Raw genomic sequence first — 25,779 nt, 5'->3', positions numbered from 1 at the left:
GGCTTCAATGCCATCAGAAAATAATAAATAAAGAAATTTCAATGTGATCTTGGCTATTCTGGGAGTGTAAGTGACAAACTGGTCTTGAACCTTACAAACTTCCAAGTTGATTTCCTAAGTACTAGGAAATCATATAATCTCCCTGACTTGGCTTCCTACCAGTAAAAATGAAAGGTATTTCCTTCCTGTGTGAAGTAAAGCTTGCAATTTATTTTAGTTCCCCAGTCTCAGGGCTGTACACATTTCTAGACGTCTAAGTTTTCTAATTTCCTATCACTAACACAGTCCTTCTAAACTCATGAACTGCTAGTAGCATTGCTTACATTACATATGTGAAAGGATCATCTGCTGATGAGGTTTATTAAGTTCTGGAGACATGCTCTCCATGGCATGTAACCTCATACAAGAGCTTCCACATGACAGCAATTTCACCTGAAGTGGTTACAGAATATCTCCTGGGCTGTGGCTGCAGGCTGTCCCTGCTACCAGAGACACACTGGCAGAGCTGTAGCATTTAAGAAACATAAGCACAGAACAAAGTGAATGGGAGAGATAGCCAGTGGACGAAAGGAACTTTGGACACTAAGTGGTCCTGAACCTTGCAGTATCATTTAGGTCCTTCTGTAGATAAATCCCTTTGCAGAGCAGAGAAATAGTAAGTTGTCTGTGTAGTAATAAGTGAGATCCCTGACTCAGTCCTGTGCACCATGTTCTCAGAAACTCAGCAACAAACAGCTATAAAAGTAATCACCAAGCTGAAAGGAACCTGGGATGAAGGGTGGCTAAATGAAAAATGACTGGAGACATGAGCTGTGAAGAACTCAGTACATGGGTTTAAAAGCTACGACTACCAAGGGTTGAATTCAGGAGCCATTATGCCTGTGACAAAACCCCCTCTGCTTTGAGACAGTCAACATGTCCCCAGTGCTAAATGGACAGATAATGAGACAGAATGACATGAAATTATAAAAGGAGTGCAGTTGGTTCATTATCGGAAACAGTTTCCTGATAGTGGCAAAGGAGGCTGAGTATTTCTTCTGTAGTATTTCCTCTCAGCAAAAGTAACGAAAGTTATTTAGGATTTTTGATGAGTGTATTTCTGTAATTCAAATTAAATGGCCTCCTGGAAGCAGATGTGCATTAAGTAAGCAGATAGGGTGGAGAAGACAATTCTTGCTTTAACTTGAACATCTGTAGGGCAGATGTGGAACGGGGAATGGCTTCTTCCCCTGTCTTGTCTTTCACCAACCCTGCCAACTACCTTGACTGGCTGCCTTATTCCCTCCCCACTGTGGTGCTAAGGTTGTCTGAGAAACCCCCGAAGTTTGTGGTTCTGAGAATGTGTGACTTTGCTGCCACATTCTCTTCTCTACTATGCACTAGAGTGCACCACTTTGCACCAAAGTTTCTATAAGATATGGTTTCTTGCACCTGTCTCTCTCTCTTTCTTGAGCTGCAGAGTGTGCTACCCACTATAAATATCATTGTTTCACCCCTCAGGCAGCTTTCGGGCTTTTGACAAAATCTACATGCTACATGCCTGTTGTTAACCAGCTCTACAGGTTCACTAAAGGGATTTACTGTCACACCCAAACAGACTTTAGTATTACGCTGTGTTTGATTTCATTTGGATGTCCTTTGTTAACTCTCAGTAAAAACCATCTGAGGTAGCATGAGTAAAAAATGTAGACCTCTTCAGTGTTTAAACACCATGAAACAACATGCTTTCCCTCACCCTTTAAGCCACAGATTAGCTTCACAAAGTATGAATCATTTTTATGATTTAGACGGATATGTTTAATATGTTGTTTGAAAACAGACACTTAACAGGTAGGTAGATCACCACCTCCTTTGTCACTGTGATTGCAACACACTGAGGAAAAGAGGGCATAGGACAAGGCTCAGAAATAAATAAGAACTACATGAATACTGATGTCTTGGTGACAAATAGTATATGGCTGTTATACATGACATTAACTATTTCTTTCTGCTTCTTTCCAGATACAGCATTTCACCCCTCCTTCAGGACATTTAGATATCCCTGGATTTTGTCTTACCTTGAAAATCCACTGTGCTCCTTTAATATTTTCTTCTTCTTCATTTTGAAAGGTCTCCTTTGCTTGGCAGTTGTCTGCATGGTAGCTGTGAGTCCTGAAGTACAGCAAAACTTGCCTCCACATTACGAAATAAAAAGGCTGTTCCTGAATCCAATTTTACAACGACCTTTCTTGGAAAAGCACCACTTCTATTTAACAATGAAACAAAACCAAATCCCAGACATTGGGCTGAACGACAATAACATAGAGATGGCTCGTCCTTACACTGATGGGCAAACGTCAGGGCCTCTTGCAGCTTGCCAGTTCCTCCTGCAGCCTCCACAGTTCTGGAGACAAACAGGATTATCTGCCCTCAGATATCTGCAGCGCCTCATCCCCTCAGCATCGTGCTAGTTTAGAGATTAGATATACGACTTCATAGGTTTTAGTAAATTGAATACATGTCAGAGGAACAGGCTGTAACAATAATGAAACACATTTTACCACCTTGAAGTGGATGTATTTCATTTGCAGCTTGAAGGAAGAAGCAACTCAGCATGTAGTTCTACTCTGCAGGCAGCATGAAATGGAGATGTCTGTCTTAGGTCAGTGGCACCTGTCAATCACATCCTTCTCACTGACTGAACAGATGGTCTACTGGTAATCCTTCCGGCTCCAATGAAAACACCACACGAGTAGCAGCCATCTCTGAGGATAGAGACAAACTAAATATAAAGACTAAGACTGCAGGTAGATTATTAATAGATTATTTCTCTTAGCTTTATAGAGGTCTGCCAGGACCTGGATGTTTGTCAACATCCTCTTGCTATTTATTTTTGGTGCTTTCTCTTTTGGTTTCTCTTTTGAGGGAAAATCACATACACACACAAAAATAAAAATAGGAGGAATATTAAATTATTGTGAAATTTTAATTTAAAGAATTTTATTAACATTATTTATAGCTTTGGTCATTAGCAATGCTGTTGCAATGAAAACTAAGCAAATAATCGTGTTCCTTGTGTGGGAAAGCATTTGGGAGCCTTTTAAAACATCTTATCCTGGAAAGCAGAAAGTCAAACTCATACATATGTTAGTGTGCACTAAAAAGAATCAATCTGCTAATATAATAATAATTTCAAAATACTTCTAGTTTTAATAATTTTATATTTTTAGTACTTTTGTTAGAGTTAGCTGAAGCTTTCAAATGAGAAGTTACCATAAATGGGGAGGCAAGAAAGCTTCCATTTTAAACGTGTCTGATGGGAAACTATCTATTTTGAGTTTACATCTTTTTCCAAGTTGAAAAACATGTGTAAGCCAACATTTTTTTTTCTGCCAAGAGTCAAAGGTTTTGACAGTTCAGCACAGTAGATATAAGGCAGATACAATGCCATCTGCCTCCATTTAATCTCTTATGAAAAGGGGTGTCTTGGTCATATCTACAGTGCCATCTGCCTCCATTTCATCTCTTATGAAAAGGCATGTCTTGGTCACATCTCTGCCTTTTTTTCGGAGAAATCAGAATCAACTGTGTTGGAAAAGACCTCAAGATCATCAAGTCCAATCTTTACCCCAGCACTGCCAAGTCCACCACTTACCCATGTCAGTAAGAGCCTCATTTACACAGTTTTTGAGCACTTCCAAGGACCATGACTCCACCACTTCCCTGGGCAGCCTGTTCCAATGCCTGATCATCCTTTCAGTGAAGAATTCTTTCCTAATATCCAATATAAACCTTCCCTGGAACAGCTTGAGGCCGTTACCTCTTGTCCTATTTCTTACCTGGGAGAAGAAATCAACCACCTCCTTTCTCCATCTGGCTTTCAGGTATTCATAGAGAGCAATGAGGTCCCCTCTGAGCCTTCCCTTCTCCAGACTAAACAACTCCAGCTCTCTCAGCTGCTTCTCATAAGACCTGTAGTACAGGCCCTTCACCAGCTTTGTTGCCTTTCTCTGGACCCACTCCAGTGCTGAGGAGAAAAATGAAGAGCAACGACAGAACACTTTTTCCAGCATTTGGCTTGACAAGCTGAATTGCATTAGAAGTCATCTTACAGGAAGAAAGCTGTTGCATAAGCTCTGGTAATAAGACTCACTTTGGCAGAGTTACTGCTGAGGTTTAGGTAACCACCTTCTTTTCTGTCCTCTAGCCAGGCTTACTGTCAGCAGCATTCCCTTTTTCCTTCATGAAGTTGCTGCTCTGACCTAGCCTCTTCTTGTGAGAGAGGAGGAAGTTAGAGGATATTTTATTTTTTAATTTAATTTAATTTAATTTAATTTAATTTAATTTAATTTAATTTAATTTTTGTTTTATTGCATTGTATTTTTTAACCCAGAAGTGGGCTTTATTTCACCTCATCCTGCAGTGCTGCTTCTACACATTGAGGTGTGGACCCCCTTGTCCAGACAAGAGCTGTTGGCACAAAGCAGCAGAGACTGACAGTGAGAGAAGGAGAGATGCTATAGGCTGCAAAGAGGGACTGGAGACTCTTAGACCCTCCGGCTTTCAATATGGATGTATATATTCATGAGACAGACACCTGTTCCTACTCCTTAAAATAATGTACCCTACTATTTCAACTCCACCTGCATTTATCTCTCAAGGGTATAAATAGTTGTTTTGCACTGGTGTTCCTGTTTCTGCACAGCACTTCACTTTGAATTTTCTGACAATTGTTCTATTCTACCAGGGAAAAAAATTGAAGAAATATTTATCATAGAATCATAGGATCATAGAATGATTAGGGTTGGAAGGGACCTTACAGATCATCTAGTCCATTTATTACAATAAAATGTTAGTTTATTTTTCTTTTGAAAACACCATTCCTACTGAGGATATATGTGTGGTTCGTTAACTAAGCATGCAAAACTTAGTTTCAAAGAAGTGGTGGAGCAATCAGAAGATTGCCTGGTATGACATTTGCAAAACTGTGGTGCAGGTGAATTTCTACTTTGCACTACTTTTTTCTTCCATACTGGAGAGCAGTGCTTTGGGGAAAAGAGTATTTTAGATTTACAACAGCACATGCTTTGTTTTTCCCCATGTGTGTGACCTTCAGCTAGTTTCTTCATATTTCTCTGCCTCATTTTATCTAGAAAACAAAACCCCTTCTACATTATATTAGTGTTGCATGGGCTTAGACACTGATTCTCAGAATGGCTTCAAGCTTCACACATTACAAAACCAGCTAGATTCCCTCTAAGGTTTCCCCCTTGCAACCCACATGCACACTTGTAGTTATTTCTCTGCTGTTGCCCCTCTCGTGCTATAGAGTCCCCCTTGCTAAAAAATAACAGGTTTAATTTAGTGTCTGCACCTGGCACTAGTTCTGTGATAGCAGAAACATGTCCTGCTCTTCTTGCAGTGCACCCATGGGGACTTGTTGTTGAAACAAGTCATGTGAGGAAGCCCATGCCTAAGTCTCACATCCAACCCTTGTCATACAATGTACAAGCTGCTCCTTTCCACATTGCCCTGGGAGGATGGGGTTTAAGCCTTGCAAAAGTAAAAGTGAGCACTCAGAAGATCTGATCTGAATCCTTGGATGAATAACCTTAGGGTAAAATGAACTCTTGTTTTAGGAATGGTAGCTCTCAAAGATGAAGCTAGTCTCTATGCTTTTCTAGCGGATAGGTACCACTTTGAGAATGTTCTCTGTTACAGATTCTGCCATCTCTGATTTTTCGTCAATAATATTTTGTGACTTAAGGAAGTGTGTTCACTTTTCCTGACCTTCTACGTGTGCTTTCCTTGGGTAAACTTTCCAAGCCATTTCCTCCATATGCTAAAAACTTGTACAGGCATGCTGGAGACAGCCAGGTGATGTACACAATGCTGAAAGGTTAAACTGCAGGTGTGCAAAACACTTATGTAATTTGCAGAATATATGAGACATTGTTCTTATTAAAGAAGGAAAGGATAATAGAAATATAATCTCATGATCCAGCTGTCTGTAGTCTTACTGGGCAGATGACTCATCTGCATTCATTTTTCTAGTGTTAAACTACTGAACATTTTTATTCTTTGTGATTCAGGCAATTGATGAAATTTATTCCTGCATGCTGACATGCTTTCATTTTCCTCTGTTTCACACATCAGTAAATTCATCTAAACATAGCAACTTCAAATGAAGATGCACTGCCATGAGTTAATGGATAAGCACTGACTTGACCAAAATTAGCTAAATGAGAATTGTTTTGCAGCACCTGAACCCTGAAGGAATGAGGCTTACCAAAAAAAAGGAGCACAGAACTTCTCAAAATATAACCTTTAATAAGATCCAGTTCAGAGAATCAACCAGCTTGAATAAGGCACCATGAGGTACTCTCTGAAGCTGATGATAATTAGGATGTATTTGCGCTGGTTGCTGAGGATTACCTCTTGCTGTCATAGTGGTGACAGGCACATGGGACAGATTCCTGCAATGACTGTACAATGTTTTTCTTTCTCAAAGCTTACCCTTGCAATAAAGTTCCTTTACACCAAGCTTGCCTCACGGGATTCACACCAAGTGAAAATTTTCAGATGTGCCTGATGTTTGACAGACAGGAGATGGGAGCACATGGAAATCTGTAGCATACCCACCATCCTCTGGCAAGGTGTTTTACAGTTCAACTGTGCACTTGTCAAAGGAGTAGCACTATCATCAGCAAAGTTTTCACTACGCTGTTTACCTCCTTTCTCAAACACCTGTGAGCGTGAAGAACAGCACGGACTCCAGCCAGATGCTTTTTGCCCTCTGTTGAGAAGACCCTTCTGCGCTGTGAATGCTGATCATTTCTTCCTGCCCTCTGTTGATGTGTCTCATTCATGAGTTATGAATCAATGCACAGATCTTTCCTTTTAACCCAGGAAAGCTGTTTTTTTTTGTTTTGTTTTTTTTTTTTCTTCTTAAGAGCACCTCCAGAGGCATGTCAGTGAATGCCTCTTGGAAATAAATCCAAGTGGATGGTGTCTGTCTGTACCAGCCTTTCCCACACACATGAAGAACTCCTGAAGAGCTATGAAACATGATTGTACCTTACAAAGCTGTACTGACTTTTTGTCCATGTTTTGCATTTATTCCATGACATGGAAGAATATGTAGATTAAGTATATTATTATGTAGGTATATTGAGAAACAATATATTGTTTTCATTCTCTAATAGGGCACATTGCATTCACTAATTTGATTATTGTGTTAGAGACCCTATTAACTTGCCCGGTAAAAATGGCATGTTTAATGTTTGGTAGTTCCTTAAATGCTCCCTGGTACTCCTGTTTAAAAAAACAGTAATTACTATTACAATTATTTCTGCTATCTGCCCTTCTCTCTCTGCTAAGTCAGTAGGGGCATACTTTCAGACAGTTTACAGAAACTAGGAAAATATATTTTACTGCAGCTTCCCAAACACCTGTGAAATGAATAGTAAAGTCAGAGCTTACCATTTATGATGAAGCAACATGCTGAATCACAGCTTTTCAAAGCTCTTTTCTATAGAAAACGGAAAGTAGCAGTCTGTCTTCTTTTAGCCACACTGAATGGATGGTGCTAGACTCTTGCAGGTGATGCAATTAGGCAAAAATAAATAGTGTGTTATGAAAAAAAAAGACCGTGGATGACCTAATGCATGCTCCAAATACGAGATCACACTGGGCACCGAATTGAAACCATGAGTTTATTTTTTCTCTGCTTGCTATGGAGTACTGAAACAATACCAGAAACAGGGACTAGAAGTGAGAGAACCACAGTCCTGTGTGTAATTGTACTTGGGTTCAGCCAGAACTAATTATAATTAATCAGTGGCACAGTAATGAAACTCCTTCTTGAATTAAAAAAAAACACCGATAAAGGTACTGTGCAGGTATAATTTAAAGAACAGTGTATCCCCTAAATGGATGTCCTGGAAAATACAAAGACCATAACAAAATGACAATTTAACTGTAGACCTCTCTAGGGAACTCTATTTTGGCTATCTATATTTGGCTATCTATATTTGGCTATCTCAATCAAACTCCTCGATCTATTTCTCTTTCCCCTGCCTTTCCTCCTTACATGTTAGCAGAATTACCCTTCAGGATCATTTCTGACTAGGAGTAGTGTGTCTGTGCACTTCATCACAGTATGACTGGAAAACTTCACTCAGCAACTGAAATCAGAGAGATGTTTTTTCTTAGAAACATGGAAGCATAAGCCTGTGGTTTCTGAAACACTTGGGCTTTTAGTCTGAAAAGTTTCCTGCTCCTTTTGCTTATAGAGACAAAGCTCAACATATGTAGGTCATTTTTTACAAAAGGAAGAGGTTGTCCAGGGTCTATTTCCCACCGAGATATGGCTTGGGAAGAACGAAATGGTGTGCCCCCAGCGCATGACCCTGTCCAGCTATAAGGAAGAAGTGTGACACTGCAGGCTGTGAGACCTGGCACACCACAACACAGCACAGGCAGTCAGACCTGCCTACCAGAAACGGGGGTTCAGGAACTCCTGCCTGCTCTCCAGTTGTAGGAAAGAGCAAATTCGCCCCACTGCAGCACAAGAGGCAGAAAGCAAGAAAACACTGGGAACTGGAATAAAAGAATGCAGAGCCCAAGGAGGCATTTCAGTGCCTGGGGCATTGCCTGCCATCTCCGTGGCCCCTTCCCCTCCTGGGCCTCTGTCACAAGCTTGGCGGTCCCTCGCCCAGGTGGGAAACAGGGAGAAGCGCTGAGTGGCTGCAGGAGCTTGCCCTGAGCAGAGCTTCTAAGCCCTTCTCAGCTAGCCTTGTGTTCTCTGTGGAAACACTGAGCTGTTTCTTATTGGCAAATAGGCACCCACACGTTGTGTCCTGCAATCAGTCTTCTCAGGATGGGATCAGACCTCCATATAAAACTATATGTATACAGGTATGAGTACATACTCATAGAATCATAGAAAGGTCTGGGTTGGAAAGGATCTTAAAGCTCATCTCATTCCAACCCCCTGCCATGGGCAGGGACACCTTCCACTAGACTGGGTTGCTCAAAGCCCCATCCAACCTGGCCTTGAACACTGCCAGGGATGGGACAGCCACAGCTTCTCTGGGCAACCTGTGCCAGTGCCTCACCACCCTCACAGGGAAGAACTTCTTCCTAGTATCTAACTCTACCTTCTGCCAGCTCAAAGCCATTCCCCCTTGTCCTATCCCTACAGGTCCTTGCAAAAAGTCCTTCTCCAGATTTCCTGTAGTTCCTCTTTAGGTACTGGAAGCTGCTTTAAGGTCTCCCCAGAGCCTTCTCTTCTCCAGGCTGGACAACCTAAATTCTCTCAGCCTGTTTTCACAGCAGAGGTGCTCCAGCCCTCTAAGCATCTTTGTGGCTTCCTCTGGACAAGCTCCAACAGGTCCGCATCCCTCTTGTGTTGGGGGCCCCAGAGCTGAACACAGTACTGCAGGTGCGGTCCCATGTGAGTGTAGTAGAGGGGGAAAATCACCTCCCTTGACCTGCTGAACAAACTCCTCTTTTAACGCAGCCCAGCATACTACATATATATATATATGCATGTATGTGTATATGTATAAAAGTGGGTATATATAAAAGATACCTATAAACGTGTGTATAATCGCACAAGGCCAAGGCACACGACACATACCGGACCCCAACCCTGCACGCTCTTGACCTCTCTAACCGCTTCCGGGCGGAGCCTTGCACCACCCGCCCCCACCCCGCCCACCGCGCGGCGCGCTGTCCCTCGGAGGCTGCCGTCGTGGTCAGGTGAGCGGCGTCACATGACGGTGGTGGCTGCGGGGCCGCTGCGTAGCGGAGCGGGGCCCGGCACGGCGCCCGGTGAGGCGTAGCGGCGGGGCCTTTGGTACGTGGGCTCCGTGGGCTTGCCAAGGAGCGGCTGCGGCCTCCTTCCTTCCTCCCTCCCTCCCACGGCCCTCATCCGCAGGCGTGCCCCCTGGGGTGAGTGACCGCTGCCGCGGGGACTGAGGTGCGGATGTGCCGCTGCACTGCCTCTCGGGGAGCTCTGGTGGGCCGGGGGTGGCTTATTGGGTTCCGCGTGGCGCGGCAGCTTCTCTAAGGGTTTGGGCTCCCACGGGCCCCTTTGGAGGTGTCCGTGAGACGCTGCAGGGAGTAGCAGGACAGGGCCAAGTGTCTTTCTCCTGCCTGTCCCAGGCGCCTCTCTTCTTCTCGGACCTCAGTATTGCTTAGTCCTGCAGCCGGGGTTACCGACCCTGCCCCACTCTGTGACTCGAGGAGCATTTAAGCCACTCTGGCTGGGTCGGGTAAGAGCCCGGAAACGTTCAGTTGAAGGACACAGTAAATGGTGCCGTTGTTGTGGATGTCTGCTCGCAGAAGTAGTTTTAACTGCTGCTCCATTTGTTCAGGGTAGTTTCTTTTTTTTGTTGCTGTTGGAATTACAGTTTCATTCAGTCATGCAAACTGTATGCTTGTTAAGGATGGGGCAGATTGTGTCAGTTTGCTCCTGCTTGCCTCTGTGAAGGGAGCCAGAAAAGGCTGGACATAGCCTGTGTGGAGAGGTTTGATGCAGTTTAGATTGTAAGGGATGGTGCTCCAGCCTCTGCAAACACACTTCTTGTTTTGGCATCAAAGTCAGGAGGAGATTAAACAATAAAGGAGGGAGAAAGGAGTGGTGAAGGTCACTGTCTGTGGTGACACAGCTTCTGTTCCTGTTTCTTTTCCAGTTTGCTTTCTGTACAGAGATGACATGAATTTTCTTGTTAGGCAATGTAACATGAATTTTAATTTACATAACTTGTGTTTTGTTTAATTTTTATTGTTGCTGGTTTTTTATTTTTTATTTTTTTACAAAAACCTTTATTTTCTCTGAAAGTACTAAGTACATTTTTAGGGAATGGGACACTGATTTTTATTCTTTAAAATATTGGACAGATACTCTGCTTTTATATACTTGAATAAGAGGCCTCAAATCTGACTTACATTTCTAGGTACATTTTGATTACCAATTAAGATGGATATCCGAGGTGCTGTAGATGCTGCTGTCCCAACAAACATCATTGCGGCCAAAGCTGCTGAAGTTCGGGCAAACAAAGTAAACTGGCAGTCATATCTCCAGTAAGTGAAACCTTTCCACATATTTTATTTTCCCTCCTTCCTTCTTAAGTGTTAGACTTTTTGATATTTTGGGTTCCATTGGGACATTAGGTTACAGTGAGGAACATTCTGTCTTGGTCCCATGGAAGTAGTTGGAAAAAATCTGAGTGGTGGGGGAAAATTTTCTTATGATTTATTGCCCAAAAGGGAACTCAACTTTTGTGAACTGAACACAAATAGCAAATAATAAAAGTTGGCATGAATATGTGGTAAAACCCTGGAATATATATAATGGCACTGGGAGTAGTGAGAGAACTATTGTCCAAAAGGGACACAGGGACAAGCTGAGGAAAAGAGATACGTGCATGAGGTAGGGAAACAGCAGGAGAAGAAACAAGCTTTTATTAGTCCTCTGTACTCTGAAGTGAAATGCAAGTTTCTTGCAGCCATGCATTCCTCATGACAGGTACCTGCGAAAAACATTGGTAAAGTGTAAATGACTATTACCTCACATGTAATAGCAAATTACTTCAGTGTTTGCTGCATTGTAACTGAAGTGGTAGAAATCTTGATTCTAGAGGTACACACCATTCTGATGATGCTTTGTGATTATCAATGTTACACAGAATAACCACAGAAAGTTTGTTTTTTTTTTTTCAGGCTGCTGTGATACATACATAATATGCTATATATTAAAATGAAGTTGCAAAAACATACACATGCAAACTGAGAAATGCAAACCCAGTAGCTTACTAATGACTACCTACTTTGCCCTGTGCTGTGTAACTCAGTCTTGCCTATTCAATTCATTGAACTGTGTTATTTTTCCTCTTTGTGATTATGTATCTGCATTATAAGTCTGCACTGAGGAACTGATCTACTGCTGCAGCTTCATTTTTATAGGCTGTTCTTCAGATGGGTCAGTTCCTGGTTCAGTCTGTAGTGTGACATTAGTGGCTTTGCAGGCAAGAGAGGAAGGTTGTTGTGGTAGCTTGACAGTGGCAGATACTAAGCACTTTTCAGACAGTTTGTAGTAGCTTTGTTGTTACTGTGTGCCCTGTATCCATCTGGTTGGAAGTGTGTCCTGAGGAAAACTGAGCAGCTGTTCCTGTCCTAGTGGCAAATGAACTGCTAATTTGCAGTTAATCAGGTTGAAATTGGGAGTACAGTTGTGCACTGTCAACATAAGCGAATATGTGATAGTGGTTTTCACTGCTTTTCTAGTGGTTCCGACTGAAGGGCTGGTGAGATTCATCTGCTGCTTTCATTAGTATAAGGGATGGTTCTGTTTTGCAAGGAGTTGTATTTTGAATATATATGTAGTATTAATTGCTTGACTGTGCTTTATGTGGTCACCATTTATAATTTTCCTTCATTCTTGGGGCTCGCTCTCTAGTGTTGAATAAGGATGGGGGAGTTTTGTGTACGTATTTGTCAGCAAACTTCTATGTAACTTCTTTTGACCAGGAGGTAGGGTTGATGGTTCTTTTTTTGACTCTAGAAATAGAATTTGACTTTTGTTCTGGAACCTATGGAAGAAGTATATAGTAGTTACTTCCTATCTTTGATCAGTTAGCCAGGTTTTGGGTTCTACTGTAGTGCATCTGGCTAGTGTTTGTTATCCTGCTGTGAGACTGTTCAGTGCTTGGTGCCCTTTCTAGGTCAATGACAGTGTGTTCTGTTTATTATTGCTCTGAAATGATTGTCTCTTGTATGTACTGATAACATCCTGGCTGTCTGGCTAAGGCAGCTTCTAGGATGAACTTCAGTGGTCCCAGAGGGGTTGTAGAGCATTGTGAAGATTATAGTTCCTTGGCTGAGGAGTTTCCTTATCATTAGTTATTATAAAACATCAAAGGAACTTTTGGTTCTTCTAAGGAGGAAGTAAAATTATACCTGATTTTTGACATGTTCTTCTTACAATGGGCAGGTTTGGATGTGATGGTGTCTTTGAGGCTGGGGCTTTAAACGATTTATTAATAAATCAGTAGTGCAGCTATATTGACTCATTTCTGGAAGGACATAGACCTGTTTGACTGAGTCCAGAAGAGGCCACAAAAATGATCAGAGGGCTGGAGCACCTCTCCTGTGAGATAGGCTGAGGGCATTGGGGTTGTTCAGCCTGGAGAAGAGAAGGCTCTGGGGAGACCTTAGAGCAGCCTTCTAGCACTTACAGGGGATGTACAGGAAATCTGGAGAGGGACTTTTTGCAAGGGCCTGTAAGGATAGGACAAGGGGAAATGGCTTTAAAATGAGGAAGGTAGATTTAGATTAGATATTAGGAAGGAGTACTTTCCTGTGAGAGTGGTGAGGAACTGGCGCGAGTTGCCCAGAGAAGCTGGGGCTGCCCCGTCCCTTGTGTTCAAGGCCAGGTTGGATGGGGCTTTGAGCAACCTGGTCTAGTGGAAAGTGTCCCTGCTCATGGCACGGGGCTGGAGCTAGATGGTCTTTAAGGTACCTTAGAACCCAAAACATTCTATGATAAAAAGCAGTGGAAACTTCTTGCTTCTGATGTACCTGTTAGGGGCAGGTCAGAGTGGCTTGTTCTAGTCTATGGAGTAGAATGAAGATGGTGATTGTGAAGGACACTTCTCTTGCTTTCTTTTGAGCCTCTGTTCTAGCAGTGTATGCATTTAGTGCAACAAGCTTGTGTATAAGTGTATGGGGGTGTACTTTAAGTCTTCAGATGTTTTTACATTAGAGGAAATATGTTTGTTTTCTTTTAGTTAATACATGAACTGAGGCATGGCATAATTTTGTTCCTTAAACTATAGATAGCTTTTAATGTAGTTGGAGTCAAAGAACGTCACAAGAAATTCTAATGAAGTATTATTATTTTCTTTTTAATCTAGCTATGCCAGTTGTATGTGTATAAAGATGCTTTAAAAGTTGCATCTGTCACAACAGCATTGGAGTTTGATTTGCACAGGAAGGCATTCTGAAGTTCTTTTCCACTCTGTTCTTCAATGCAAAAGTAGAATGGCTTTCTAATAGTTGGTCAGACTATAGTAGCCTGACTGCTCTTGTAGAGTCAGTTCAGGCTAAAGATTAACTGGCATATTGTTTATTCCATCTCTGAAGGTTATAACTGTAAACTAAATGTCAAACTACGCTAACACAATGCTGATTTTAGGTATTTTCTGTGTATGCTGTTGGCGCAAAAGGGACAGATATAGGTATGGCAACTATGTATTTACCAGTTTGCCACTGTGTTCATTGCTTGCCACTTTTTTTAATGCTAAAATTAACACTTTGTTTGTGTTTAATTCCAGTTAGGGTATGTGTCTGAGGGAACAAAAAATATCAGAACATGCAACAGTGGAAGGTGATGTGTAGGTCTACTTATCTTCTGGAAACTACATGTAGCATGTAGTTAAGGCCATTCTGTACAGACTTTCATGCCTTTGGATCTCGAGACTTCTAGTGGTTTAGAGGTATCGATGCCTTCTTCTAGTTGAAAATGCAGTGGGTTGCTGTTGTGTACTGTGTGGTTGCTTTCAGCGTTTGCCTTCTGGTATCTGAATGTCTTTGGGAGAGTGTGTTAGTTTGCCTGAAGCAAATTTGCTTTTGTTTTCTAAGAGTAGTAACTGAGTTCTGTGAAAAAGTGAACTTGTTTCAGAGTTCAACCTACCTTTGAATGCACTGTTGGTTTTCTAAGTATACAGCATGACAATGTTTCATTTTTAATCAGGTGAACTACCTGATGACCACCTTGTATGTAGCTTTCCATGTGTCTTCAACTACTTTACATATATGCTTGTGAATTCTGATGTTAAAATGCCTGTTTTATTTTCTTGAGAGTGGGGGAACTTTCTAAAGTGGGTTAAAGTATCTTGGACTTTAAAATCCAGTCTTATCTTAGAAGAAAGAAGCTTTCTCAGTGGTAATGTGTGTGGTTTTCTTATTTATTTTTTTATTTTTATTTTTATTATTTTTAATTTTTATTTTTTTAATTTGGTCTAGTCTTGTAGAGTACATTCAGTCTCTTTTACTGTCTTGATTTTGTAATGGTAAAACTGTTGAGCAGTTGGATAAAATGAATGCCCTTTAGGTACATGAAAAATTCTGTAAATACCTGGATAAAAGAAATTATGCCTTGTTATGATGTCATCATAAAGAGTTTCATATTTGCTGCAGGTGTCAATTTTTAAAAATATTAACAACAAACAACCCCCCAAATTAAAAAACAATCAAAGCCCCCTAACCTTCAGAATGGCTTTTGTTAAATCATTCAACCAAAAAAAGGAACAAGTGCTACTGGAGGAAATGCATAATAAAAAGAAGGAATCACAAGTTTCTGAATCATCTTGAGAGACCAAAAGGTTTTAAAAATTGTAGTCTGACAAACTAATGCATTCTAAATCTTACACAGATTCAGTTTTCTTTCCTGTAGCTAGTGCTCTCAAGGCAGGCCTTAATAGCCCTCACAGAGTTTTAAAATGTGATTACAGGACTCCTGGTCTAAAATCTCCATGTCTACAGTCCTGTAATCTGTAGTGTACAGATAGATAATAGTATAGATCCTCCTGGAAACCATGCTAGGGCGCATGAAAACAAAGTGCTTGGTGACAGCCAGCATGGCTTCACTAAGGGTAAATCCTGCCTGACCAATCTGGGGGCCTTCTATAATGGGGCTACAGAACTGCTGGATGAGGGCAAAGCAGTTGATGTCTTCTGCCTGGACCTGTGCAAAGCATTTGACACTGCCCCACACGACATCCTTGTCTGTAAATTGGAGAGACATCAGTTTGATAAGTAGACCACTCAGTGGATAAAGAACTGGCTGGATGGCTGCATGCAAAGAGTTGTGGTCAATGGCTCAATGTCCGGCTGGAGACCAGTAACGAGTGGTGTCCCTCAGGTATCGGTGTTGGGACCGGTCTTGTTCAACATCTTTGTTGCTGACATGGACAGTGGGATTGAGTGTGCCCTCAGCAAGTTTGCCGATGACACCAAGCTGTGTGGTTCAGTTGATACCCTGGAGGGAAGGAATGCCATCCAGAGGGACCTCGACACACTTGTGAGGTGGGCTGATGCCAACCTTATGAAGTTTAACCATGGCAAGTGCAAGGTCCTACACCTGGGTCGGAGCAATCCCAGGCACAGCTACAGGGTGAGTGGAGAAGAGATTCAGAGCAGCCCTGCAGAGAAGGACTTGGGGGTGTTGGTTGATGAGAAAATGAACATGAGCCGGCTTCAATGTGCGCTGGCAGCCCAGAAAGCCACCTGTATCCTGGGCTGCATCAAAAGGGGCATGACCAGCAGGTCGAAGGAGGTGATCCTGCCCCTCTACTCTGCTCTCATGAGACCTCACTTGGAGTATTGTGTGCAGTTCTGGTGTCCTCAACATAAAAAGGACATGGAACTGTTGGAACAAGTCCAGAGGAGGGCCACGAGGATGATCAGGGGACTGGAGCACCTCCTGTATGAAGACAGGCTGAGAAAGTTGGGTCTGTTCAGCCTGGAGAAGAGAAGGCTGTGTGGAGACCTCATAGCAGCCTTCCAGTATCTGAAGGGTGCTGGAGAGAGACTCTTCATCAGGGACTGTAGTGATAAGACAAGGGGTAATGGGTTCAAACTTAAACAGGGGCGATTTAGTTTGGATATAAGGAAGAAGCTCTTTACTGTGGGGGTGGTGAGGCATTGGAACAGGCTGCCCAAGTAATTTGTGGCTGCCCCATCTCTGGCAGTGTTTAAGGCCAGGTTGGACAGGGCCTTGAGCAACCTGTTCTAGTGTGAGGTGTCCCTGCCCATGGCAGGGGGGTTGGAACGTGATGATCTTAAGGTCCTTTCTAACTTTTAACTATTCTATGAATCTATGAAAAATGTTATATGCAGACAACTGAAGCTCTGTCAAAGTGACTTTTATCTGTTGACAAAAGACTGTGTAGGCACATCCTGGAAAATAGGAAACTAAATGGTTATTAGCAAGAGGGATGGAAGGATGCTGTTATTTCTTCCAGTGTTTACTTAGAGGTGCTGGGAAGTTCCTGTCTCTTCGAAGACGGGGTGAGAAAAATGTGTAATGGTATGAGTTAGCTGGTGCCAGCTGTCAGAGGCTGCTCTGCTTTTTTTTCTTTCATTTGGTTGCTAAGGTTTGCTACATAATCAGTTTTTTGTTTTAAATTGATGTTAATGGAGATGAAATGCATTTGAAATTACTAAAACTATTAATCAGATGTATGAGATCCCTGATAAAATATTAACAGCTTGTTTACAAAGCTGTCAAATCCCTTGTGCTGTTTTGTCTAGTTTGGAAAGTGTGTTTTTGAATGGCACTTAGAAGGCAATAAAGAGTAACCCTAACAGCTTTTCCCCCCAAGGCAACATCAATCCCAACAGTTTTGTTTTTTTTTTTTTCCTTGTGGTCTAATGTAGGATGAAAGTGAAAACTTCAAAGCTGTTTACCTTGACAGTTAGCAGACCTCTTCTAATAACCTGGTTATAAAGAAGCATGTTTCTTCCTGTGATGAGGCTTTTTCAAGAATTAAAGCTGAAAATGAAGGATTCACCTTATGTCATCTTTGAAGTAGTTTCTAAATGCCAATATTCTTATAAACAAGCAGCTCATCTTGTGACTTTCACATCAATATCATCCAGGAGTCCCTGGCTTGGCCAGCATTGATTGAAACATGGAAGACTTCTAGTTATGGAACATTAAGTCTACGTTTGTGGCAGATGAAATATCCTCATCTTTCAGCAACTATTGAAATCCATCTGTAATAGGCAGGAAAGAACACAAGTCAATCTAAAAGGCTTGTTGTAGCAGCATGGTTATCATTAGCTAATTTTTAATCTGTAATTAGTTAAATTTTGGTAGAAACTAGTCAAGATTTACCACTGTCTTTCTGAATCTTCCGTCTGGGATGTCTTAAATGCCTTTCCTCAGTGCATGTGAGGATATTTCTCATAAAGCAGCTGGAATACAGAAATAGTGTACATGGTACTGAGCGACTTATCTTCTTTACTTGAAAAGTAAATAGGTAAAAGATGGCTCTGTGATGAGGCCATTCTCAAGACATAACTATAGGAAGAAAGATAAGAACATATTTTAAGTCTTGCTTATGTTTCCGTGTTTCAAGAATCCAGGGGAGTCAATTAAAAAAAACAACAACAAACGAAAAAACCAACCCAACCAGAAACCCCATCAAACAAACAAAAAAGCCAACCATAAACCAACACCACCACCTCCTGCCTTCCCACCAGATAAGTTTACAAGGATTTTAATGTAACTTCTACTTAGGGAACATCTGGAACTAACCCAGAGTAATAGATGGATTAAAAGAATCTGTGCTACATAGCTTTGAAAAGTGGAAGGGGCATTTGACTCAGTGGAAATGTAAGAGGAGATGTGTCTTGGAAATAAATGAAACAGAGCAGTGTCCAATACTTTCATCCCCTGTGGCTTTTGTATTGATGATATGCACAATTTTCTTCTTTCCTGAAGCACTCCTGGTATTAAGTAATAAAGCTAGTCACCTATTAAAGTCTTGGATATTTTCATGACTACCTGGTTTAAAATTAGTTTTCTTACCTGAAGAGTACCTGACTGTACTGTTTTGGCAAGTTTATTATTTGTTGCGATGGTAAGTTGTGTATTATAACAAAACCCCAATGGTATTTTGCCAGCTCTTCAGCTGAGTCAACAGCTTTCTGAAATAGTACTATGATGGCAGTAACTCAGCAAAGAGAAGATCAAGTAGGGGTCTGTTAATCTTATAGGTGTCCACAGCAGTTTACTACATCAAGCCCCCTTGATATGTGTTAGAATGAGCTTGCATGCATATCGTTTTTTAAACAAGCAGGGAAAGCTGTAATGTCATAATTGGTGAAAGCTAAAAATACATTAGGAACCAAGTTCTCTGTAGTCCTTAAAAGTCTCTTCAGTGCTTATGGCAAATTTAAAATAGCAATTAATTTTCTTTTTCAGCACTTCATTCAGGTTGGATTAGACTATTATTCATATTCTGTATTATACTTTTCACATAATATGCTAGCTTTGCGTGTTTAAGTTCTTGCAACTATTTCCACTGCTTCACCATTAACCTCTGCAGGTTGCAGGTAGACATCGGCTTCACTGTGGACCTCAGTGGGCTAGAGGGGGAACAGCCTAGCTTGCCCACGGTCTGCAGCACAGGCTGCAGGGGTATCTCTGCCCCAGTGTCTTCTTCTCTTCCTTGTACCCACCTTGGTCTTAGCAGGGCTATTATTCTCACATACCCTCAGTTCTCTCTCCTGGCTGTTAAGTTTGACATAACTTATGGTTCATGTTGCTTACAGTTTCATATCTTCTTTTCAGAGGGCAGATGATTTCAGGTGAAGACTGTGAATTTATTCAAAGATTTGAACAAAAAAGAAATCCAGAAGAAAAGCAGGAGTTGTTGCAAACAGAAGGCAATCAAGTAACTTTCTTTTAATAATCTACTGGGGAGGAAGATGGAAGGAAAATTTCCTAACTCTTATTTTATTGTTTGCTGTATATGGTTAAGATGTTATGAAAGAAGTTTAAAATTTGCTATTATAATTCTTCCCCCCCCCCCGATACAGGTTGGACATTCCTTTAAAAACCTATTAAATAATTACTGAATGTCATCTGACTTTGAGTCTGTAGTGGGACAAGCTAGCTCAAGTCTTTCCTCATCCCATTTTACTTAATCATGCACACTTGTACTTGAGTCATGTTTTTATTTTGAGCTTTTTTCCTTATGTCTTATTGATGATGGCTATTAACAGTGAGATTTCTTCTTAGTTAGCTGAACAGTTATAATGTGGTTCTAGCAATAGAGTTCACTGACTGCTGAGGTAGCTTCAGTTAAATGTAGGTGTCATTTTAGTCCCAGTAAGATAGGAGGTATCTGTACTGGACATAGTTGATATGAGATTGATATGTGACCCATGCCGTTTGGCTTATTGGAGTCCAGGCTGGATGCCCAAAGACACTTAAATAATACTTGGAGCACTGGAATGTCAGTCTTGAAGCCTGAGTTTCTATCAGTGTCAGAGATCAAGAGGGTTGGGGAGGCAGAGGGGAAGGTGAGGTGTAGCAGATGGACTCAAGATGCAGAACTTCCGAGCTCTTTGTTCTACTTCAATTTTAGGCTGTTCCATGTAGGCCTGTGTGTTTAGTGGTTTTTCTTCTTCCACTTCCCCTCTTCCCCCCTGAGGTTGTATTGTGTGACTGGTATGTAGTGGACCATAGTTTGCATAGTTATAAAAGCAAATATGGGGTACATGATATGCCACAGTGTGCAAGTTCAGTTCCATTTTTCTTTCAGTTTTAGTTGAATGTGGTGAAGGGAAAGAGAAAGTGTAAAAGGTAGTGTGAATGTTTCAGCCTATTATATCAGCCTGTTGCTGAAATTGTAAAGTTTTTCAGGAGGCAGAAACCAGCTCAAATATGAGCAAGGGTTTGTCTACAAGGCATAGGAGTAAACATGATAAGAGTGACCTGTCTTCTCTCCCTCAAGTTGCTGAAACCTTCTTACGCCATGTCTGGGTTTGTTGCTGTTTTGTCAATTTATTTGGTTCTTCTCGCTGCCATAAGAAAGAACAGGGGTGGAGATTTTTCTGATCAGTCTTTCAACAAAACACTGTGCTGACTTTTGCTAGTGAGTATTTTTATTTCATTTGAAAGCTGTAAACCAATTTGTAAAGGGTAACGATTGACATGACAGAAAATCTTCTTTGTAATGTCAAATGTATTCAGCTCTTATGGCAATTGAATAAAATGTTGGGATGCTCAATGCTTGTGTAAGGCTTCCTTGTGAATTAATGAGGTCCTAGTTTATATTACCAAAAGGAATGAAGACAATTGCTAATATAAATTTTAATGTCTCTTTTTTTTTTGTTTTTGTTTTTTTCCTTTTTAGTGTGCTAAAACATTTATAAACTTGATGACTCATATCTCCAAGGAACAGACGGTTCAGTACATTCTGACTATGGTTGATGATATGCTGCAAGTAGGTCAATAACCTGTCTTATTTTCGAGTCTTTAAATGCATGCTTGAATGTTTTTTTAGCCTAATTCAGGTCTCTTCAGATGTTTGTCATGCTGTATTAAAAATATTCTCATAAATTTTCAGATCTTGTCTTCAGAGAATAAATGTTAGACCTAAAGTCGCATGGGTTATATTAGTCTTATGTGAATATGTATATGTTCATATTCTGGAAATAAAACATACCTGTATTCTTGTCTGTTGGCTTTCAACCATGCTTCATGTGAAACTTGGATGTTAAGGGATGATTTGTAGCCTTTCTTGTTGTATAGATAGGGTATGACTTCTAATTTGAAGATGTTGAAGCTTTTCCTATGAAGGTGTTAATTTGGCCACCTTCAGCAAGATGTAGTTTCTGCAGTTTCATGTTTCCAGTGTAACTTTAGACTGTTTAGGACAACATGTTCTGAAATTCTGCATCGTTGAGTTATAAAATGGGAACAAGAGCTGGGTAGAGGGGGGAAAATCCCCTCCCTCAACCTGCTCATGCTTCTTCAGATGCAACCCAGGCTATGGTTGACTTTTTGGGCTGCAAGAACACATTGCTGGGTGATGTTGTGCTTCTCATCAACCGACACTCCCAAGTCTTTCTTCTCAGGGCTGCTTTTGAGCAATCGCATCTGCAGCTTTGTCACTCTAACCCTCTTCCTCTTTTCTTTGACTTTATTTTTTCTTGAGTGTGACAAACATCAAGAAGCAGAAAAAACAGAAGGGAGCCTTAGCGTCATTCCTTGATAGGAGACTGAGTTGGGAGTACCTATTTTTGTTTTATGCATTTAATGACTTTGTCTTCGTGTATGAAAACTGTTTATTATGGTTACTTCTGTGAGGAATGGGTCTTGTTTTCTGTGTGAGACATATCGGTGATGACCAAGTAATCATTTCAGTTGCCTGTCTTTGTAAGTTAGTATGTCTTGCTTTGCTTAGGTGCTTTGACATTAGCACATAGCCTGTAGCTATAGTATGCAACAGCTGATAACCTCCTGACCTGTAGAATTAATACCCCACAGATAAAGGCTTTCACTGGTCCACTCTTGAACAATTGCATTAGTACTAGGTGGTCACGGAAAGTAGTGTTGAGTGATCTCTTATATGCCCTATTAATTCTGCATATGTGTCTAATGAACATGTTTTCTTGACTGCACTGACATTTCTGTGTTCACAGTCTTACCCAGCCACAGAAGTGGCATGTGTGGCATTCTTAATGTTAAACATAATGACTTCAAATTGTCAGGAGAATAGAGATGGATGTATGTATTCTCTTTTGTTTGAAATTGGATGTCTTTTTCACTTTAGGAGTTCTGCTTCAGTGTCTGGAAGGCTGCACTGGCTTTTGCAACACTGTATAATTTCATTATTCAGTGATATCTTGCTGCTGGCAGAGCAAGAGGGCTTGTGTGCAGGCATCTGCATGGCACCATCCCAGGGCTTCTTAACCCTCCATCTCTCCATGGGGCAAAACTGCAGTGAGACTTCTATTTTCTTTTGGTCATGTTCAGATGGTGGAACATGCTGTCAGTGATTCCTTATGGAGACTTGCTTGCACAATTTCAAGGTGTAACATTCTTGTCAGAAAGCAGCATATTGACCAATGACTCTGAGTTTAGTGTGGGGGTCTCTGCAGACTGCCTGGGCAGAAGAATCCACAGTAGTGGATATGAAGTCTCCTGTCTTTGCCCAAGTAGTTTGAATTCAGTACACACAAAGGTTTCAAGTGAGAAATTATTCAGGGAAGTGGTCTTTCGTGGTGCCAGTGACTCTTCATGTGAAATTATTTTGAGCAAGGATGTTCACTGCAGTTTCATGAGACAAACAATATTTGAAAGCTACTTTTGATAGCTGAAACTTCTAGAAACTATCACAGGTTAACAATATCCAGCTTTTATCTGTATTGATGGTGACTGTGGTTCTTCTGTTACCTTCCTATGCTTTTCCTGTGAGGTGTAAAAATCATATCAACTGTGTTTTGAGCACACAGAAGCTGTCTAGATGTCTAGGATTGTTCCAGCAGTGCTACTTACAGATTTGATCATTGTTCTAGGAAAGATTTCTCTTGGAGGCTGGCAGAAGTGGAATTAATGTGGTATTGCCTTATAAGAATATCACTGTTCTGCTTATTTCTGAAGGTGGAGTGTTAGCATACTGGAGTCCCTGAGGAAACAATTATTCTATTCATATGATAAACACTTGGAATACTTTCTCTGGATTAGTGATCCCATCACACTGCAGTCTATTACTTACGAAATCTTTAAGAACCTGTGGTGTAGTTGGTGCAGATAGCAGTACCACCCAAGTGAGCTTCATGTGCTTCTTCAGAAATGACAGACGCTAAATTATTCAACTGCTGATGTGAAAGCTTCAGGACTTCCTTTTTATTGGTGCAGTCATGAGCTGCCTAGGAAGGTGCAGTTTTGTGTGTTTCAGGGCCATAGGCAGTTCTCCATTCCTTCTGTCCTGTCTTTGCCCTGCACCTTAACAGCAAACCAAACTAGTCTTCTGATTGACAACATGTTGAAGTTATTTCAGCTTTTCTGCTTCCAGATATGTCTCCTGCTTAGTTATGTTGTAAAGTGAACTCATTGATCTAGTTATTTCTGATCTTTTTAGCTAGACTCTGTGTAGCAAAAGTGTAGATGCTAATAGTGATTTACTTGATTGAGCTTCCATTTTTTGTCAGACTGGCACTCAAAGAGCAGATGCTTTCCACCAAGACCCTGTATTCTTGAGATCTCACTTTTTTTTTTTTTAATTTCATTGTTTGAACAACAGATTTTGAGAGGGATTGAGTGTTGTTTGACACCCGCCGTATAGAGCATTAATCACTGTAGGGGTTATGACTGTTGGATAAGTAGTGACACCTCATCTTCCCTAGTCAGTGATCAGGACAGCAATTTGCAGCCCATGTGGTGCAGTAACTTTGATGCTTTCAGTGAAGGGTTGTTGGTAACTCATGCTTAGTAAGATGACAGTGTTTGGAGCATGAATACCTTCAGGTCATCTTGTGCTTAATGGATAATATTCCAACAAGCAGGCTTGCCTAGCTGATTCTTGGCCCATGAAGTTAATAATACGGTGCTGAATAGATGGAGGACAGCCCTGCAACTAGAGGAGTTTGAAAATTAAATTAGTTAGGGAGTGGAGACTGAGATACTGTTCTCTTGTGGGTTTTTCTATTACAGTGATTCAGGACTTGTGTACTTGGCTATAGTAGCCTAACTTTAATTCTGTTAAGAATTAAAGCTTACTGGGAATGCCGAGATAAAGAGGTAATCCAGGTATTTGATTTTCTGGAAGACTGTTTGTATTCTAGGCTATTAGGAAGTAGCAGAGCTCCTCTTCCTCCTCCAGGTTTGCGTGGCCTCTTTGTTCTGCTTTAAGGGGAACCGTAATAGCTACATATCACAGTGGTTATTAGGAGAGATGCTTGAGGAAACTGCACAGTGCTCAGGTTCAGGTGCTTAATGGTCTCTTGTGGTTCAGTCTAGAAGCCTTGGAGAGCAGAGTTCTGGTGGCTATGTCCTCTCCTAGGTATGCAGGTTGCCTGAGATAACAGCTGAATCAGTTGCAGCCTCTTCTGGTAGAGAAGAGCTCACTTCCTATTGAGAGGAATGGAGAGGAAGGACTAGCTTACATCTCTGATTTTGTAGCATACACAGCCAAGTTGAACAGGCTTTTGTGTGGAAGTAGCAATGTGGGGAAAACTTTGTATGGACCTGATTAAACATAATTGATTGAAGAGTAGTATTCCTCTGGCAAATGACAGTATTTAGCTTCTCTCTCATTTCTCTCATTCTGCTTGCTTCATCAAAAGGATATATCCATTGTTACTCAAGCAGGTGTTGGAGTGCTGAAATCTAACTAGGGTTTTAAAGGTTTTTTCCCTGCCCCAAATGTCTAATCTTAGCGGTGAACTTCTGAAATGAACTGTATCCAACTGTCAGTCTGAAAAATAACTATGGGCTGTTACAAGCCAGGATACACTCTGGTAATGTGTGCCAACACAGAGAAGCAAATACTTTATGTTGAATGCTTTTACAAGTCTCTCCCCATTTTTACAGGAAAATCATCAGCGTGTTTCTGTCTTCTTTGATTATGCAAAACGTGGCAAAAACACTGCGTGGTCCTATTTTCTCCCAATGTTGAATCGACAAGATCTTTTCACTGTGCATATGGTAAGTTTTAAATGAACCTGTTCCTGAAGATGGTAGAGAAAAATGCTGTGTTTATTTTTCTTCAGGAGACTTTTGGAGTTTGAAGCTGAACTACTGCCTGGAGTAGAAATTTTTCCTGTTGCAGTCTAGATGAGCTGTATGTGGGTGATGCAGGCTTTGCTTGGCCACATTTTAGAAAGAAAAGTTATGTTGTTTATTGGCATTGTTTTTTATTCTGGGAGGTCAAAGCAGGTTTTAAAGGCTTAGAAAAGCAGGGATTTTGGGATTAATTAAACATAGTAAGACATAACTAGAAAAATAAGTTTTGTCATAACTACCAGTGCTCCTCATGCTGTACAAATATTAGAGTTTAAGTTCTTATCCTGTGAAAGGGAAATACCTTTATCTTGACTAACCTTATTCTCTAATATGCTCAAACTGGTACAGTGCCACTCAAACTCTACTTGAATATGGTTTGTAAGTGTACTGGGTTAGGGTTAGGGTTAGGGGAAAGAGTGAAGGGGAAAGAAGGGAGGGAGTGGAACCTGAAGTGAATCCAACAGAAAGGAGTGATGCAAAGCAGT

At 41.1% G+C, this 25,779-nt stretch overlaps 2 protein-coding genes across 4 annotated transcripts in view; one reads left to right on the top strand and one right to left on the bottom strand.

Moving 5' to 3' along the window:
* The window catches only part of RGS20 (regulator of G protein signaling 20), a 41,164-nt gene extending 38,565 nt beyond the window's left edge, over positions 1-2,599 (bottom strand). Inside the window, exon 1 of one of the 2 annotated variants that reach the window (XM_057397787.1) lies at positions 2,058-2,599. In XM_057397787.1, the coding sequence (XP_057253770.1) occupies positions 2,058-2,180 (123 nt within the window). In that variant the 5' untranslated portion in view covers positions 2,181-2,599. The remainder of the gene's footprint in view (positions 1-2,057) is intronic. The other variant, XM_057397788.1, reaches the window with a different exon arrangement.
* Positions 1-25,779, top strand: part of ATP6V1H (ATPase H+ transporting V1 subunit H) — a 286,404-nt gene that overhangs the window by 230,081 nt on the left and 30,544 nt on the right. Inside the window, exons 2-5 of one of the 2 annotated variants that reach the window (XM_057397784.1) lie at positions 10,944-11,070; positions 19,349-19,451; positions 20,919-21,008; positions 25,103-25,216. In XM_057397784.1, coding sequence (XP_057253767.1) covers positions 10,967-11,070; positions 19,349-19,451; positions 20,919-21,008; positions 25,103-25,216 — 411 coding nt within the window. In that variant the 5' untranslated portion in view covers positions 10,944-10,966. Of the gene's footprint in view, positions 1-10,943; positions 11,071-19,348; positions 19,452-20,918; positions 21,009-25,102; positions 25,217-25,779 lie in introns of those variants that run through there. The other variant, XM_057397786.1, reaches the window with a different exon arrangement.

The sequence above is a fragment of the Pezoporus wallicus genome, unplaced genomic scaffold (assembly GCF_028554395.1).
Source record: "Pezoporus wallicus isolate ANWC-B61680 ecotype Strahan unplaced genomic scaffold, APGP_CSIRO_Pwel_v1 contig_227, whole genome shotgun sequence".
NCBI lineage: Eukaryota > Metazoa > Chordata > Aves > Psittaciformes > Psittacidae > Pezoporus > Pezoporus wallicus.
This window is presented reverse-complemented; position numbering and strand designations above follow the sequence as displayed.